The sequence below is a fragment of the Salvelinus sp. IW2-2015 genome, linkage group LG20, assembly GCF_002910315.2.
Source record: "Salvelinus sp. IW2-2015 linkage group LG20, ASM291031v2, whole genome shotgun sequence".
Taxonomy (NCBI): domain Eukaryota; kingdom Metazoa; phylum Chordata; class Actinopteri; order Salmoniformes; family Salmonidae; genus Salvelinus; species Salvelinus sp. IW2-2015.
The window spans coordinates 46,673,850-46,693,421 of record NC_036860.1 but is presented as its reverse complement, the minus strand read 5'-3'; the positions used below and the strand labels follow the sequence as shown (position 1 = coordinate 46,693,421).

General features: G+C 41.5%; 1 protein-coding gene across 3 annotated transcripts in view; it reads left to right on the top strand.

Moving 5' to 3' along the window:
• LOC111980817 (phospholipase D2) overlaps nucleotides 1-18,831 on the top strand; it is a 30,799-nt gene extending 11,968 nt beyond the window's left edge. For all 3 annotated transcript variants that reach the window (XM_024011821.2, XM_024011820.2, XM_024011819.2), the window contains exons 6-24: nucleotides 474-539; nucleotides 627-685; nucleotides 819-1,064; nucleotides 3,544-3,687; nucleotides 3,826-3,909; nucleotides 4,272-4,350; nucleotides 5,709-5,819; nucleotides 5,994-6,212; nucleotides 6,350-6,524; nucleotides 6,650-6,768; nucleotides 6,933-7,049; nucleotides 7,181-7,285; nucleotides 7,683-7,771; nucleotides 12,745-12,858; nucleotides 13,053-13,099; nucleotides 13,440-13,574; nucleotides 14,338-14,491; nucleotides 16,385-16,502; nucleotides 16,640-18,831. In XM_024011821.2, the coding sequence (XP_023867589.1) occupies nucleotides 474-539; nucleotides 627-685; nucleotides 819-1,064; nucleotides 3,544-3,687; nucleotides 3,826-3,909; nucleotides 4,272-4,350; nucleotides 5,709-5,819; nucleotides 5,994-6,212; nucleotides 6,350-6,524; nucleotides 6,650-6,768; nucleotides 6,933-7,049; nucleotides 7,181-7,285; nucleotides 7,683-7,771; nucleotides 12,745-12,858; nucleotides 13,053-13,099; nucleotides 13,440-13,574; nucleotides 14,338-14,491; nucleotides 16,385-16,502; nucleotides 16,640-16,864 (2,406 nt within the window). In that variant the 3' untranslated portion in view covers nucleotides 16,865-18,831. The remainder of the gene's footprint in view (nucleotides 1-473; nucleotides 540-626; nucleotides 686-818; nucleotides 1,065-3,543; nucleotides 3,688-3,825; nucleotides 3,910-4,271; nucleotides 4,351-5,708; nucleotides 5,820-5,993; nucleotides 6,213-6,349; nucleotides 6,525-6,649; nucleotides 6,769-6,932; nucleotides 7,050-7,180; nucleotides 7,286-7,682; nucleotides 7,772-12,744; nucleotides 12,859-13,052; nucleotides 13,100-13,439; nucleotides 13,575-14,337; nucleotides 14,492-16,384; nucleotides 16,503-16,639) is intronic.
• Nucleotides 18,832-19,572: the final 741 nt, after the last annotated feature.

Here is a 19,572-nt window from a genome sequence, read left to right as displayed (position 1 = left end):
GGCCTACAAACCTGACTCAGTTACACCAGCTCTGTCAGAAGGAATGGGCCAAAATTCACCCAATTTATTGTGGGAAGCTTGTGGAAGGTTACCTGACACGTTTGACCCAAGTTAAACKATTTAAAGGCAATGCTACCAAATACTAATTGAGTGTATGTAAACTTCTGACCCACTGGGAATGTGATGAAAGAAATAAAAGCTGTAATAAATCATTCTCTCTACTATTATTCTGACATTTCACATTCTTAAAATAAAGTGGTGATCCTAACTGACCTAAAACAGGGAAMTTTMACTAGGATTAAATGTCAGGAATTGTGAAAAACTGAGTTTAAATGTATTTGGCTGAGGTGTATGTAAACTTCCGACTTCGACTGTATGTATATTCTATATATATATATATACTTTTTTTTCTTCTCAGAACCCCCTGCGGCCTAGTAGGCTATAAGTCCTGATTTCTGATTTCTCTGTTATAGAAATACCTTGAAAAATATCTAAATGGCCTCCTGGAGAATTCCTTTTGTAAGAACTTCCACGGCATGGTGAGTGATGACACACACACACACACACCAATTATCATTCAGTGTCAGGATGTGCTGTCATCAATGTCTATCTTGTTCTGATTCCAGCTGGAATTCCTTGATGTCAGTGCTCTCTCTTTTGTCAGTGAGCTTGGACCCAAAGGCCTGTAAGCAATATTAATTGTCTATCAGAGTGTGTGATGGTATACGAGAAAGTGAGAGTGAGTGTTATTCACTATATTTTAATGCGACTAATTCTATGTCCGTGTGAGCAATGTGAGTGATGTCATTGTATTTCAGGGAGGGTTCCATCTTCAAAAGGTCAGGAGGTCATCGTATCCAGGGGCTGAACTGTATTGGTCATCACCAGTTCTGCTTCCGCTGGTCAAAGCGCTGGCTGGTGGTCAAGGACTCCTTCCTGCTCTATATGAACCGGGAAAATGGGGTCGTCTGCTTTGTACTGGTCTTTGACCCAGAGTTCAAAGTTCAAGTGGGCCGTGCATACACTGATACCAAGTATGGGGTCTGTATTCAGAACTTCAACAGGTAAGTCCACAGTGGTGTCCAAAATGGTATTATCTATTTGTAGGCAGACACCCATAAAAGTGTACACTCAAATACAGATCACACTTGTGAAGTACACATTTGTATACCTAATTGTTTATTTATGAGTCAATCCCTAGCTGTGTGTGTATTCGTGCAGGCAGGTAGAGGAGAGTGTGGTAAATTGAGATTTCTTTTTACATTCCGCATCACTATGTCAAGGGGAATACAGTATGTGACCCACCTCCTTGATTCAGTCCTATGTAGCAAAATTTGAATTTATGTTTTTTTTTTACATTGGATAAAAGTAGAGACTCAGAGATAGAACATTGTATATCATACACTGCAGTAGAGGAACAATGGGAAAGTAATTCTGCTTTGAAAGTTGATAAACGTGTAACACTACTTTTGAGAAAATGTTGTTACACCAACTGGAGAGCTCTTATTTTTCCACACCCATTCAGCATCGTTATCACCCGTATAAGCCTTAGCCCCACCCATCTTAAGGGTTCACGTGTGAGGCCATGTACTTAACAGAGTGAGTAAGTTATTGTAGTAAACAACCAAAGATTAAGTCTAAAAGTGGTGAAAAAAGTATTAGTACAAATATACTTTATCTAGTCCTTGTTCTATATCCTATTCTGACTTTGGTGCAGMTRATGTTGTTCTTCACGTTACCATCTCTGGTAAACACACACTAAATAAAATAAAATCTAAGTAGTCCATCACAACTTCTTCCCACTGATCTTTGTCTATAGCYCCTGTTAAATTCAGCAGTAGCAACACTTTTTCAGTTCTTCATGATATCTTTAAAAAAATCCTTGGTAGAAAGGATTATCTACACATAATGAGCAACTCGTGTTATAAACAGAAGCATGCTACATGGCAGACCAATCCGAACTCATGTCCAGCCCATCCATTATCTCAGCCAATCATGGCTAGCAGGAAGGTTCCTGTCTTTTTTCGTTGTCAAACCAACTAGGCTTGTAATTCATTATTTTAAATGTAATTTAATTTATTTACATATGGCATACATGTTTGTTATTAAGGCAAATGACAGTCCACATGTTCGAGAAGGCATTTCTCCCACAGAACTTATTTTGATAAAAATAAAAAATAAACGTTAAAATGCCTCCTGTGTAGTAGTGACGTGCAACATACACATAGATTCCTGGAACGTGTCACATACAGTAATATTTCTAACAAAGATATCTACATATTTCAGGATGTTGTGTATCCCTGGAAATAATCTGAATTCATATAAACATAACCGTTTTGAAAACATAGCTTGTCCAAAAGAAGTGGTCTCTTGGCACAACTTGGGGTAAGTTGAGAATGGGACAGGGTAAGTTGAGTCACCTTGGGGTATGTGGTTGATGGTGTCCTGTGACAGTGGGTAATGGTGCTGATAGGTCAACGTTTAATTAATTAATGTGGTGTATTGTATATCTTAAATGTATGCCTAAATTCAGAMATAGATCTTTCTGTTCAATATCACTTACCCTTCCATTTCTTGACCAGTTGTCTGGGACAGGGATGTTTCAATGTGTCAATTAGTAGGCAAGTTCTCTGCATTTGAGGCTACAAAGCCCATGAAACTGGTCCACAAGATTCTTGATATGTTTAGGAAGTTCAGACTCCATGTCGTCAGATAAGACCTTGTGTGCCTCTGCTACTCTATCATAGCCTCATTCGCACAGGTACATGTTCATTTTGGTTTTTGTCATTGAACCTCTTCTGTCATTCAGTCTATTTTTTTCATCCCTTGCTGCTGCTCAAATGGACTTCCTCCTTTCTCACTTCTTCCTTRGCTGCTCTCTCAAGAATCTCAAGGMGGGCTAGACCCCTGCTTGTTTTATGTGTGTATACAGGGGGCATGAAGATGTCTGCTATGTAACAATAAAATATGCATCTTGAGTTCATACATGACACATTGCAAAAAGACCATGCATATTATGCACGAAACTGACTAAATGTGATGKTAAAATGTATGGGGTATGGTGGAGATTGGCTCAACTTACCCCATGGCCATTGGCATAACTTACCCCAAAGCAAATATGTTGACTATATTAGCCCACACAGCTACAAGGATACACTTTCATGCTAGGTTTAGGACCTCATATTTTAGCTTATAGTCTCAACTGATGTATAAAACATTATTTAAACTATCTACTTTGGTTTAGATATAAGCATCATGAAACCTATAACACAATAAATTCATTCGACTTTGTGAAAATCAGTTTTTTGGACCTAACTTGCTTACCACTTTCCCCATATGGCTTCTTAATTCACAGACTATGAAATGATGAACTCTTCCTAAATATTTGGCCACATGATTATTTTTGTGTATGGTTTTCTAGAAACAATTAGGGTGGCTCAAATAATTATTTGGTTCAACATACCCCACTCTCCCCTATTGCCTCGCTGTGTTGCCTCATATGTGTATGTGTGTTCTTACATGAGCATTGTATGTGTGTTTTAGGAATCTGGTCATCAAGTGTAACAGCTACAGACAGGCTCACTGGTGGAGCCATGAGATCAACAGGCTGGCTGAGCCTTGTGAATTCCTCCAGGTCCAACGCTTTGGGGGCTTTGCCCCACCACGGGAGAACACACTCACTAAATGGTCAGATGTGTGTGTGTGTGTGTGTATTACTTCACATTAGATGATGATATGGTATTTGTACATACTGTATACATCCATAGATTTGTGCTCCCTTAACTTGAATGTAATGTCTCTGTTTATGAATTGGTTGTATTAAAGGTATGTAAATGGCAGTGGCTACTTTGCAGACCTGGCTGATGCTCTGGAGCAGGCCAAGGAGGAGATCTTCATCACAGACTGGTGGTGAGGAGCAGAGCTAGCACAATCGAAATAGAATAGAACGTTATATTATTATACAGTATATCTTTATGGCTAGTAGGAATACTCTGTGTTCCAAGTTTCATGTCACTTATGTCAATTACAGCGAGTGGTTATCCAGAGCCCTATACGGTATACTGTATACATGGCTCTGCTATGCCGTTAGCTAAATTAGAGCATACAGCAAACAAAACAAATATTTGATTTCACTCTCTCAATAACAACGGAGACCACTTTTTCCAACATTTATTAGGTTTGTTTCTAATTAGTCTGTAAACAGCAGGACAGAGWGTAAATATGTACATTGTTAATATTGCATGGTGAATATTTATTTCCCTCCCTCCAAGGCTCAGCCCAGAGGTTTTCCTGAAGAGGCCAGCTACAGGAACATACTGGCGCTTGGACCAGATCCTCAAACGCAAAGCAGTACGGATTTACTTCCCACCTTTCTCCTGACAACATATGTCTATAGTCTCTCTTATACCTGTCCTCCTCCCTCCTCTCCTCTGAAAGCACTGAAGGTTAATCCCTTCCCAGCCAGCACATAATGTTCTCAGAACCATTTGTTTCTTAGAGCTTGGTGAGAGCGTAGTTATCCTATTGGTTATTTTGCATACAACRTTTCCCAACTTTATGGGAATGGTGCAGGATAATTGCTTGGCTTTGGAACATTCTCAGCACATGTAAGGAACTTCACACAAAAAATACATTATTTACTTGGTATTTCATTTAACAGAACGTTTTCCAAAAGTTCAAACATGGTTACATTTAATTAAATRTTTGGTAATGTTCTAGGGACGTTCTCCAAATGGTTTGACATTGGGAATGTTCTCAAATAGTTCAGAGAATGTCAAGAAACAATGTTATTCTGTGGGAATTTCAGTACTTTCTGCATAACGTTTCCTACAGGTTTCCTCATGGTTCTATTTAAAGCCATGTTCTCAAATTGTTCAGAGAACTTTAAGAAACAATGTTCTTCTGTGGGAATTTCAGTACTTAACAGATCATTCCACCACAAGTTCCCATGTGGTTCTATTTTATGTCATATTTTTACCACATTCTGGGAATTTTCTAAAAAATTATGTGACTTAAGTGATGTTCCCAGAACATTCAGAGAATGTATGGTTGGTTCTCTTTTATGCAGGTTCTTGGAAATGTTCCGAAAAATGTATCGTACCCATTACTCTCAATAAGCTCTACATTTCGTTAACTGAACATGAAGAAAACCTTCCATAAAAAACACAATAAAACTTTAGTAACATTCAGAGAACATTCTAAGAAAAAAAAGTTAACCCAAAGTAAGCTAGCAGGGTTATTAAGTCTTAATGAAACATTCAGTGAAAGTTATTAAAAAAACTCTAAATAACCTAAAAATGTAGTTCTTAGAGTCAATAATAACCATAACAAAACTTTCACAACATTTAGAGAATGTTCTCAGAATGTTATTTAYTTACCTACAAATAACCTATATTTTCAGATCTCAGAATAAAAAAATAAAACCTCCCAGGAAAACGTTCAATGAACTTGAGTAAAGCTTTCTGCAAACCTCCCTGCAACTTAAAAATAAACAATCCCAGAACAGGTAAKATTTTCACTTCTGTTCTCAGYATGTTTAAAAAAAACGTTCAGTTTTACCTGTCAGGAAACTTATGGCTTTGTTCCCACAACCAATTTGAAACCAAAAACATACTTTCCAGCAACATCCAAGGAGCCAAATGTTCTAGCTGGGTCCTTTCCTCCTTCCCACCTTTTGTGTATATCCATCCTTTCTTTTATCTGTGCAGGAACAAGGTGTCAAAGTGTGTGTGCTCCTGTACAAGGAGGTGGAGATGGCACTGGGTATAAACAGTGGCCACAGCAAGAAGACACTGATGGACATGCACCCCAACATCAAGGTCTGTCTGAGACACTAATCTCTGCTCTGCAATCAGGTGGTGCTATACACCTCATAAACCAACCCACATAGCATCATCATGCTTTCATTGCTGGTGTTATATTGTGTCATTATTTAAAATTCAAAAAACGTTATTAGATTTGTGTCCTTAGCTTCACTGATGTCTCTCCAACAGGTGATGCGACACCCCAACCACATGTCTGCTGTGGTATTTTTCTGGGCCCATCATGAGAAGATGGTGGCCATCGACCAATCAGTGGCTTTCGTTGGAGGCTTGGACCTGGCCTTTGGGAGGTGGGACGACAGCCAGTACCGGTTGACTGATACAGTTCCCACGGAGACAGCCAATCACATCTCTGAAGAAGTGCCAAAGGCTCCAATTTCTGAGCCAGAGGTGATARATCTCAAGACAAAGTCAAGATGAATCTTTCTTTCTCTTTCTCCTGTGTTGTTCTGATAATCCATAGTTCATATTGTTACCTGGTGTTAAGCAGTGACTTCATTGCCAGACTGTCCTATTCTGCCTCCTAGGCAGCTGATTCAGGTGACCAGGTGGATGGGTCAAACTCAGCCCAGGATCCAAAGCCTCCAGAGCCGGAAGAGGTCAATTCTGAGGATCTGAAGAACAACACCCAGCTGTGGCTTGGCAAGGACTACAGCAACTTCATCAAGAGAGACTGGGTCCAACTGGACCGCCCATTTGAAGGTACAGTATACACATTATACCCCCATTCATAACACCCACTACCACTCTCTCTGTCACTTACTAACATACACACACACACACACCGGAGGGATAATCCTTCATTTTAATGTGTTTTGTTTCCCCAGACAACATTGACCGCACTGAGGTGCCCCGTATGCCGTGGCGTGACCTGTCTGCTGCCCTCCATGGCAAAGCTGCCAGGGACGTGGCCCGCCACTTCATCCAGCGCTGGAACTTTGCCAAGGTCAGAGGTCAAATGAGAGGTTCCTAAGGATCTTTCTTTCATGGCTTTACTTGGATGTACGTACACTACTTCTAAACTAGGTTCCAAAGGACAARACTAGACAAAAATAGGGTTATGTGAGAGAGACATCTGGCTCTTATTGTCTTTGTTTTGTCTGCCTACAGATCTTTAAGTACAAGAACATTAGAAGCACGTTTTTCCCCTGCCTTCTGCCCAAGTCTCACAGTACTGCTGATGCACTGCCATTCACTGTGCCTGGCTCTGGGAAGGCCTCCGTGCAGGTACACATGCTCACACATAAGAGTGAACAAACTCACTCGGACACATACAAGCTCACAGAAATGTTTCTCATTCTCCTTTTTTTGATGATCAATTGTTTATTGATTTTCATTTTCTCCTTTCTTTCTCTCAGGTGTTGCGTTCTGTGGATCGCTGGTCAGCTGGAACTTGTGACAACTCTATCCTCAATGCCTACATCCATACCATCGAGAACAGTGAACACTACATCTACATCGAGGTAACTCTGCTACCAGCACACTACATACATTATATACACATTATTTAATTGCACCCATTTACCAGACTCTTACCAGTCTCATTGCACCAATTTACCAGAGTCAAACCCATGCTAATTTATGCCATATCTATCTTCTCTACCTATCTGTTTGATTGCTGTAAAAGCATAGAAATCAACCAGGAGACGAGGTTGTTTTTTGTAATGCACGACGGTATTCAGTGCCCTGACCTCCCCCATGCTGTCTTGTGACTGTATCTCTGTACTAAAGTCAACTTGGAGCTCAAGGTTGCGATAACGGCAGTCCCCTATGCCTTCACAGTCCACATGGTCCTATCAAGTCCAATTGAATGTATGGGTTGTGGTATAAATTCTCAAATGTCACCCTCTCTGCTCTCAGAACCAGTTCTTCATCAGCTGTGCTGATGGGAAGAACGTGCACAATGGCATCGGTGACGCAATCGTGAAGAGGATACTACGTGCACACAGGTGTGGTTCTACCACCATGTCTCTCGCTTTGTCTGTCTGGGTTTAATCAGTCAGCACACGGCTGGGTTTACTGTATAACATGATTTTACTGGACTGATCATCACACTGGGTTATACACAGGGGTGAAAGTAGAATTAATTTCTTCCTGGTTCGGGACCTCCTATATGTGCTCGTGCCCAATCATAAAATTACATACAGAATCCCTATTCATTCAATAGCACCTCTGTGGGCCTAGTCGTAAATGCTTGTCATTTAACTTTTAAAAAGTATTACCTTTTATTGTGGCATAAACAATCAATCATGATGTTTTCATCTGATTGTCAAAGTAGTCACGTCAAAGGACTCCTTCACTAGGCTCCCCGCGCACCTTCATCCACTCACAACATATTTCCAGCCTCCAAACAAAGTGGTGAATGAAAAGAGACATCTGTTACACAAAACACCAAAAAGTGTCATGACATTTGGCGATTGCCATTAGGCCAGAATTTATGAATCTACTGCTGTCCACGTAGATCTCCGTGTCGGCCACTGAACTCTGCCTTGGCAAAATCTCAGTGTTCATGTCTAACCACATTGCATTTTGAACTGTAGGCTATACCACCCGTTTTCAAGTCCATTCTCAAATTGTTCATGCCTCTGACATGCGGTAATGATAAAAAGTGGTGTGATAGCTTACAGTTTGATTTACATTTTGTTTTAATTAATGTGATAGGCTCATGTTTTACCGGTATGGCGTACCCGCACTATTCATTTTGCCGGGACGCCATACCAGACCGTACCTACTTACTTTCACACCTGGTTATACATGTTTTATACTTGCTTGTCAGTTGATGGTCTGTATCGAGTCAAGTTAAATAATCATGATTCAATATTGTTAATGTCACATACCACATTGTTGCCAATGTTTTTACATTTCTTAAATGTTTTATTTAACCTTTATTTGAACAGGGAAGACATATTGAGACCTAGTTCTCTTTTCCAAATGCGCCCTGTATAATATAAATATAAACAATATACAATATATATATAACTATTATATATATACTATATATATATATATAATATATATATATATATATATATAAGTGGGGAGAACAAGTATTTGATACACTGCCGATTTTTGCAGGTTTTCCTACTTACAAAGCATGTAGAGGTCTGTAATTTTTATCATAGTGACACTTCAACTGTGAGAGACGGAATCTAAAAAAAATCCAGAAAATCACATTGTATGATTTTTAAGTAATTAATTAGCATTTTATTGCATGACATAAGTATTTGATCACCTACCAACCAGTAAGAATTCGGGCTCTCACAGACCTGTTCGTTTTTCTTTAAGAAGCCCTCCTGTTCTCCACTCATTACCTGTATTAACTGCACCTGTTTGAACTCGTTACCTGTATAAAAGACACCTGTCCACACACTCAATCAAACAGACTCCCACTCTCCACAATGGCCAAGACCAGAGAGCTGTGAAGGACATCCGGGATAAAATTGTAGACCTGCACAAGGCTGGGATGGGCTACAGGACATTAGGCAAGCAGCTTGTGAGAAGGCAACAACTGTTGGCGCAATTATTAGAAAATGGAAGAAGTTCAAGATGACGGTCAATCACCCTCGGTCTGGGGCTCCATGCAAGATCTCACCTCGTGGGGCATCAATGATCATGAGGAAGGTGAGGGATCAGCCCAGAACTACACGGCAGGACCTGGTCAATGACCTGAAGAGAGCTGTGACCACAGTCTCAAAGAAAACTATTAGTAACACACTACGCGCGTCATGGATTAAAATCCTGCAGCGCACGCAAGGTCCCCCTGCTCAAGCCAGCGCATGTCCAGGCCCGTCTGAAGTTTGCCAATGACCATCTGGATGATCCAGAGGAGGAATGGGAGAAGGTCATGTGGTCTGATGAGACAAAAATAGAGCTTTTTGGTCTAACTCCACTTGCCGTGTTTGGAGGAAGAAGAAGGATGAGTACAACCCCAAGAACACCATCCCAACCGTGAAGCATGGAGGTCGAAACATCATTCTTTGGGGATGCTTTTCTGCAAAGGGGACAGGACGACTGCACCGTATTGAGGGGAGGATGGATGGGGCCATGCATCGCGAGATCTTGGCCAACAACCTCCTTCCCTCAGTAAGAGCATTGAAGATGGGTCGTGGCTGGGTCTTCCACCATGACAACGACCCGAAACACACAGCCAGGGCAACTAAGGAGTGGCTCCATAAGAAGCATCTCAAGGTCCTGGGTTGGCCTAGCCAGTCTCCAGACCTGAACCCAATAGAACATCTTTGGAGGGAGCTGAAAGTCCGTATTGCCCAGCGACAGCCCCGAAACCTGAAGGATCTGGAGAAGGTCTGTATGGAGGAGTGGGCCAAAATCCCTGCTGCAGTGTGTGCAAAACTGGTCAAGAACTACAGGAAACGTGTGATCTCTGTAATTGCAAACAAAGGTTTCTGTACCAAATATTAAGTTCTGCTTTTCTGATGTATCAAATACTTATGTCATGCAATAAAATGCAAATGAATTACTTAAATATCATACAATGTGATTTTCTGGATTTTTGTTTTAGATTCCGTCTCTCACAGTTGAAGTGTACCTATGATAAACATTACAGACCTCTACATGCTTTGTAAGTAGGAAAACCTGCAAAATCGGCAGTGTATCAAATACTTGTTCTCCCCACTGTATATATACTGTAGATGAAGTTTACAATTTAACAGATTGACCAATGCGGTTTATATAAATGTAGAAAAAATCTACCCGTGGTTCACCTTTATGTACAGTACCAGTCAAAAGTTTGGACACACCTACTCATTCAAGGGTTTTTCTTCATTTTTTACAATTTTCTACATTGTAGAATAACATCAAAACTATGAAATAACACACATGGAATCATGTAGTAACCAAAAAAGTGTTCAACAAATCAAAKTATATTTTATATGTGAGATTCTTCAAATAGCCACCCTTTGCCTTGATGACAGCTTTGCACACTATTGGCATTCTCTCAACCAGCTTCATGAGGAATGTTTTTCCAACAGTCTTGAAGGAGTTCCCAAATATGCTGAGCACTTGTTGGCTGCTTTTCCTTCACTCTGCGGTCCAACTCATCCCAAACCATCTCAATTGGGTTGAGGTCGGGTGATTGTGGAGACCAGGTAATCTGATGAAGCACTCCATCTCCTTCTTGGTCAAATAGCCCTTAAACAACCTGGAGGTGTGTGTTGGGTCATTGTCCTGTTGAAAAACAAGTGATAGTCCCACTAAGCGCAAACCAAATCGGATGGCGTATCGGTGCAGGATGCTGTGGTAGCCATGCTGGTTAAGTGTGCCTTGAATTCTAAATAAATCACACATGCAGAGATCATCCGTTCACCTACTCTGTGTCTCTCAAAAACACGGCGGTTGGAACCAAAATTCTCCAATTTGGACTCATCAGACCAAAGGACAGATTTCCACCAGTCCATTGCTCGTGTTTCTTGGCCCAAGCAAGTCTCTTCTTCTTATTGGTGTCCTTTAGTAGTGGTTTCTTTGCAGCAGTTCAACCATGAAGGCCTGATTCACATGGTCTCCTCTGAACAGTTGATGTTGAGATGTGTCTGTTACTTGAACTCTGTGAAGCATTTATTTGGGCTGCAATCTGAGGTGCAGTTAACTTTAATGAACTTATCCTCTGCAGCAGAGGTAACTCTGGGTCTTCCTTTCCTGTGGCGGTCCTCATGAGAGCCAGTTTCATCATAGCGCTTGATGGTTTTTGCGACTGCACTTGAATTGTTTTTTAAAGTTCTTGCAATTTTCCGCATTTTTTGTCATTTTTATTTTTATTTCACCTTTATTTAACCAGGTAGGCTAGTTGAGAACAAGTTCTCATTTACAACTGCGACCTGGCCAAGATAAAGCAAAGCAGTGCGACACAAACAACAACACAGAGTTACACATGGAATAAACAAACATACAGTCAATAATACAATAGAGAAAGTCTATATACAGTGTGTGCAAATGAGGTAGGATAAGGGGGGTGGGGCGCGTGCTGCGGATGGGTTGACTGAACTTCATGTCTTAAAGTAATGATGGACTGTCGTTTCTCTTTGCTATTTGAGCTAGTTCTGGCAAAATATGAACTTGGTCTTTTACCAATTAGGGCTATCTTCTGTATACCACCCCTACCTTGTCACAACACAACTGATTAGCTCAAACGCATTAAGAAGTAAAGACATTCCACAAATTAATTTTTAACAAGGCACACCGGTTAATTGAAATGCACTCCAGGTGACTACCTTATGAAGCTGGTTGAGAGAATGCCAAGAGTGTGCAAAGCTGTCATCGAGGCAAAGGGTGGCTGCTTTGAAGAATCTCAAATCTAAAAAAATGTTTGACACTTTTTTGCTTAATACACGATTCCGTCTGTGTTTTTTTCATAGTTTTGATTATTCTACAATGTGGAAAACAGTAAAAATAAAGAAAAACCCTGGAATTAGTAGGTGTGTCCGAATTTCTGACTAGGATTGTATCACGATGGCCATAGTTCTTTCACTGAGATAATCATGAAACCATGAACCAGGCGTCAGAGCTCAGGCAACAGTATCAAAAGCTTTTGACAGGTCCACAAACAAAGTAGCACATTTCATTTTAGTGTCAAAAGCATTGACAAGATCATTAACAACTAAAGCTGTTTCTTTAATAGTGCTGTGCCCAGGTCTWAACCCTGATTGGTTTACATTTAAAATACATTTCACTGATACATTTTTGGGGATATATTTTACATTTACCCAGGATTCAAGAATCTTAGCCAGACGTGGAGCCTTGAAATGGGCCGATAATGATTAAGATCACTACTATCCCAGCCCTGATGGAGTGGCAGCACAAGAGTGGATGTCCATACTCTTGGAATATTTCCTGAAAACAATGTTGAATTAAATGATATATAACCCCCTCCTCTTCTACCCCATTCCCTAACTCTATTGCTCTTCCTCAGTGAGCAGAAGAAGTACAGGGTGTTTGTGGTGGTGCCCCTGCTTCCTGGGTTTGAAGGAGACATCAGCGAGGGGGGTGGGAAAGCCATCCAGGCCATATTACACTTCACCTACAGGTCAGAACCCTCCCTTATGGGCCTACACACACACACACACACACACACAGTAAAAAGTAGCACACCATCACTTACAGTATCATACTGCATAATTTTTAAACATACATTTTGTGTAGTGATTTGTGTTTTAAGAAAACAACTTTAAAGATTGTTGTCGATTTGATGATGTAAGTAATATGTATTTTTCACGACAGGACCATGTGCCGTGGAGAGTACTCCATACTGATGAGACTGAGAGAACGTGAGTTTTGTTTCCTTATTTCCAATTCAACCTAATATCTGGAATTACTGTCTGTCTGTCTATCTCATCTCTGATAATATTTCTGCTTTTCTTTCTCTCCTGTGTTTGGCTTACCCTTCTGCTAACTGAAGGCTCATACTAGGTATCTAACTTTACTATCTATATTATCTATAGTATTGTTCTCCATTCTCCCCATACTTAATCATTTCCTCCTCTTTTCCTATAACGCCCATCTGTCTTCTCATGTTTAAATTGTGGTCCTGTTTCGTTAGCGTTCATTTATTCATTGGCTTTAGCTCTATGCCAGTGTGTCAGCCAACCAGTGTCTCCCTACCCCCAGTTGAGGACCAGTGGAGCGAGTACATCACCCTGTGTGGCCTGCGCACACACTCCCAGCTCTCACAGTCCCTGGTCACAGAGCTCATCTACGTACACAGTAAGACCCTCATAGCTGATGACCGCCGCTACATCATCGGTGAGTCACTGTCATCACAGCCACACTTACAGATGAGACAGGATGGGGCATCACTGTGGCTGTTTCCAAAATGGCCCCCTATTCCCTATATACTGTAGTACACTACCTTTGCTCTGGCCAAAAGTAGTGTACTATAGGCAATAGGGTTCCATTTCCGACACAGCTTGTGACTGTGACTCATCACTGGGATCAATCACAGGCTGCTAATTACTGTCTCTGCATAATAATCACAAGGTGAATGATATGCAGAGCTAATAAAATATTCAGCTATAAAAACACACTGGACTTTAGGGGAGGGAGGGAAGGGGAACTTAAAAGGCACCACCCTCATTGAAGATGAATGCATTTTTTCCCGAGGTAGATTGTATTGGAATCGTTATATAAAAACATGCACTCCACACTGTGTAATGTAGGTACAACCCACTGAACCCACCTTTAGGTACAACCCATTGAAACTCTTGCGCTTGCATGGCTCCATGCTATGATATTATTAGGATTACACTGGGACTGGGTAGGGTACAGTAATTATGATGCTTCTGTCAGCTAGATAAGGATGAGTCCTTGAGACACAGAAAAGTTTTATGAACAATGTTTTTTGATTTTGTTGTAAGTAAGTTGCTGCAGCATCTATGGCCATCGTCACTGATATTAGTGTCACAACACGCTCCTCTTTGCTCTCTCTTTCTGTCTCTGGCTCTGTCTCTCTTTTTCTCTCCTCTCCGGTTTCTATTCCCTCCACTCTCTCTGTGCTCTCTCCATCCAGGCTCAGCTAACATCAATGACCGCAGTATGCTGGGAAGCCGGGACAGTGAGCTGGCTGTGCTGGTGGAGGATGAGGAGAGGATCCCCTCCATTATGGGGGGAGAGGAGTACCAGGCTGGACCCCTCACTCTGGCCCTGCGCAAAGAGTGTTTCAGGTTAGGACTCAGCAAAAGAGTCCATACACTTCTGCACTGTCTGTGATTTTACATTAAATTAGTTCACTGATAGAGAGGTTTACTGAGGTTGAGTGGTATGGGAATGATATACACTATATATACAAAAGTATGTGGACACCCCTTCAAATTTGTGGATGTGTTTATTTCAGCCACACTCGTTGCTGACAGGTGTATAAAATCAAGCACACAGCAATGTGATCTTCACAGACAAACATTGGCAGTAGAATGGCCTTTGTTACGTATACTCCCTCTCCGGCCTCTAGGTCATCAGGCTGCTGATTATCCCGCACAACTGTCACCATCGTCTCGCTCACCTGCGCCTCATGACACTCAACTGGACTCCATCACCTCCTTGATTATCTTCCCTATATCTGTCACTCCCCTTGGTTCTTTCCTCAGGTGTTATTGACTCTGTTTTCATGTCGATGCGTTGTTTGTGTTCCGTGTTTCGTGGTTCTTTTATTTATTAAAACACTCACTCCCTGAACTTGCTTCCCGACTCTCAGCGCACTCGTTATAGCCTTACTGAAGAGCTCAGRGACTTTCAACGTGGCACCGTCATAGAATGCCAGCTTTCCAACAGTTCCTCAAATTTCTACCCTGCTAGAGCTGCCCCGGTCAACTCTAAGTGCTGTTATTGTGAAGTGGCAATGTCTAGGAGCAACATTGGCTCAGACTCTGCAACAGTGGAAACGTGTTCTCTGGAGGGATGAAACACCCTTCACCATCTGGCAGACCGACGGACTAAGCTGAGTTTGGTGGATGCCAGGAGAACGCTACCTGCCCCAGTGCATAGTGCCAACTGTAACGTATGGTGGAGGAGGAATAATGTTCTGGGYCGGTTTTTCATGGTTTGGGCCCCTTAGTTCCAGTGAAGGGAAATCTTAACGCTACAGCATACAATGACATTCTAGATGATTCTGTGCTTCCAATTTTGTGGCAATAGTTTGGAAGGCCCTTTCCTGTTTCATCATGACAATGCCCCCGTGCACAAAGCGAAGTCCATACAGAAATGGTTTGTCGAGATCGGTGTGGAAGAACTTGACTGGCCTGCACAGAACCCTGACCTCAACCCCATCGAACACCTTTGGGATGAATTGGAACGCCGACTGCGAGCCAGGCCTAATCGCCCAACATCAGTGCCCGACTTCACTAATGCTCTTGTGGCTGAATGGAAGCAAGTCTCCACAGCAATGCTCCAACATCTAGTGGAAAGCCTTCCCAGAAAAGTGGAGGCTGTTATAGCAGAAAAGGGGGGACCAAATCCATTTTATTGGCCATGATTTTGGAATGAGATGTTCAACAAGCATGTGTCTACATACTTTTGGTCATGTAGTGTGTCTGTGTTGAACCTGGGGGTGTTTGGACATGAAAGGTTTCTCACGAGATGAACCACTCTCACATAGCCGTCCTTATATTAMCGAGGGAGGTCGTAACCAGGGTCCCTACACTGACATACTAATAACGCTGACTCCACTGCTAGTGGATGGATCTATTGATTAGCAATTGTTGGCATTTGTGATGCACTGAAACTGTCCCTAAAGATCCTAGACAGAATATGCATACTTCTCACAGAGCTTGTCTGCAGCCTATTATGCCAGCAGAGCTATTCATTTCAAATCAGCAGCTACCAAGTATATCCTCTAGTTTCCAAGGGAACCATCTCAGATGACAATTTTGCGCAGGCGTAGTCATCATTCTCTSTATGAAGGAATTCTCTCTTCTTTTTTTTTTTTTTTTTCAATATGAATTTTTGCACCAACCTCTACTCAGATACTGTATTATGAACTGTCACTAGCAACAGTTTGAATGTGCAGTTAACATAGCTGCTTGGCAGTAACTGACTTACAACTATGTGCATGTGCTTCCCAGGGTGCTTTTAGGAGCCGATTCTGAACCCCAGATCGACATCGATGACCCGATCAGTGACCAGTTCTTCTTTGTGGGGTGGAACACGACGGCAAAACTGAATGCTAAGATTTATGACAAGGTATGAATAGAACTAAAAGCTATTTTTGTTCTCTTTTATGTGCATCCTCAATTACATCCACTCTCTCTTTCCCTTCTCCCTGTCATCTCTGCTGCTCACCTTTCCCATGGACTGTTCCTTCCCTTTACCCGGAACAGGTCTTCCGCTGCCTCCCGTGCAACTCTGTCCACAACATGAGGGAGCTGAAGGAGCATTCAGGCCTGGAACGCCTGTGTGACACATACCCCCAGCAGGCTAAAGAGGAGCTGGAGGCCGTCAGGGGGCTACTGGTCCACTTCCCCCTCAACTTCCTGTCTGAGGAGAATCTGCTCCCCCCACTGGGCAGCATGGAGGGCATGGCTCCAACAGAACTCTGGACATAAGAGTACCAGGCTACCAGCCACAKGGACCAAGATGACACTGGAAAAGCCCAGTCTAGCAGGAGAGAGCTTTATAGATTTGTATCGCATTGACCAGATTCCACTCCATTGGAAATCAAAAGATTGGAACAAAATGTATACTCAACTCACCTAGCTAAAAAACACTAACTGATGTGTCTTTGAAGAATGCAAATAAATGCAAGGCATTTAAGATGTTTACATAGATGATACAGAGTGAATTTGAACTCTTTGTTAAAATGGAAGAATAAAAAATTCAACACTAGATGGTAATGTATACTAATGCATTATGAGCCTTGTATGTGCTCCAAGTGACTTTGAGACATAGGTATTTGAAGGATTACCACTCTTGTAATGTTAAAAGTAAATTTTTATGATGTTGGATCATTGCTATACTCAACTGACCAAATTTGTTTGTTGATATAATACTGAACCTGAGTATTTCTTTTTTCGAAGGGCTTAGGCATGGGTGTGCCATTATAGAACACAACAGGAACAGGATGCCACTGTATGATAGGCAGGGGGAGGAATGGAGATCAGAAGTCAAGAGTCTCAGATGATTGAAGAACATAGCGTACATGTATTGTTGCAAGGTTGTGGGTGGATAGCTCTCCTCTCTCTCTCACTGCCTCTTTCTCTCTCTGCCTCTCTCTCTCTCTGCCTCTCTGTCTCTCTGCCTCTCTCTCTCTGCCTCTTTCTTTCTCTCTGCCTCTCTATCTCTGCCTCTTTCTTTCTCTCTCTGCCTCTGTCTCTGCCTCTTTCTCTGCCTCTCTCTTACCCTCTCAATGCAGTACCAGCAAATCTGTCAGAACATTTGTGGTTGTTATGGTGACGGTTACAAAGAGCTGACTAGATTGTGGCCAAAAGAGGAAAGGAGAGCTAAACAGAGGGGCAGAGTACGATGAGCTATGGACTGAATCAAACAGAGGTTTATGAAAAGATTGAAGGTGATATGGAAGACATGGATGTGAGAGAGAGCCCATGACAAAGAGGAAGGCAAAGGACCATAAGAGGGTCATGGAGTGAATAGAGGGGAATGAGGAAAAAGATATTCAGGGGGTGCACCTGGCGTGCTTTAATTTTTGCGTATTTTTGCTGTCACCATGGCAGCCAAGTACATTATTGTTACATTACTTACCCGGTTGTCAGTGGTCCAGAACATTCCACCTCATTTTGAGATAGGGGAGCAAGGAAATAGTGTTTTTGTAAAGCACAGTTTCTAATCTGGGATGGGAGGAATCAAGTGACAGGTGAACAAGGAGCAGGGATGTTCTCTTTTCTGCCATAGTCTTTATATGCATGTAACAGGTTTATGTTTCCATTGATAGTCTCATGTGCATGCTGAATTCTAGCATGTTGTCCCTATCTCAGCATAATCAAATTATTGAGCTTAACCAATTTAACTGAAATGGTAATGTTTATTTAGTGATACTACTTCTACCAGTACTTAATCTATCACCACCACTACTACTTCTCCTCTTCCATCTAATCCTCCTCCTACTACTGCTACTGTTTCATCTGCTAAGTATGTCTATGTGACCAATAACATTTGATTTCATTTGATGATACTATGRCTACTACAACTACTACTAATTTTGTTTTAGATTTTGGCATTGGTTTCATATTTTCATTTCACCAAATAAAATGTGTAAATTCTCAACTCTATCAATGGTAATTATATTCACCATACTACTTTATGCAGAGTCTAAACCCCATTTATAGATGGTAATGTTAAAGATTTACTGTTTATTCACAAACCTGTCTGCCACCTTTAAACAGTGTAGGCCTACCTTTCACTATGTTTTTAAACATTTTAATGTGCATCAAATGTATGTGTCACTTATCACTTAATTATTATAATAACTAGGTTATAGCCTCTGCTTTAATTTTTTTCAATGATCATTTGTGAGAATGTATCTTTGTAACATTTAATAAACATCCTAACATTTAAACATTTAAAGTTTTAGTATGAACAGTATTAGTTAACTTGCCTCTGGTTTTGGCTTTTAAGTCTCATGTCAATCTGATTTTCCAGCCAGGTAAACAGTAGGCTAGCCGAGCCGACAGGCCAAGGCACTAGTATGCATTACTGATCACCTCTCAGGTAATTTGTCCCCGATGGTGTACCGTAGCACTCTTCAGTAGGCATAGGGGAGTGGGAAGAGAAAACAAATAAAAGAGTAGAGAGGAAAGGGTGTTGTATACACACTTGCTGGAAAGGGATGAAATAGCTGACAACACAGATGAAAAGGGTTGTACAACAGCGATAGAGGYATTTTAGTGCCCAAATGCATGTTTGAGCAGGGCAGTGCCAGTGAGCACTTTCACCATTTTGAAATAGTCAACTGGGTGGGACTATCTTTGTGTTATTGAAGGATCACATAATTCAATCCAGGTCATCAGGAGGGGTCAGCCAGTGAATTATCCTCATGAGAAAACATTTCATAACTGCAGGTAGCAGCAAATCGCCAACCTTGGCTTTATATCTGTTCAAACAACACACTTCTGGTGGCAGTAGGCACCCTTTCAGATTGTTAACCAACTCATAGAAGTAGTGGAAGAAGAACATTGACTACTTCAAAATGGAGATGGCCTCATTGGCACTGCCCATGGGGAGGGAGGATGACGGTTTCCGGAGTAGGGGACTATGGGAGGTGGYTGGACGGCAGGAAGATGGCGGAAGCGGATGGTGA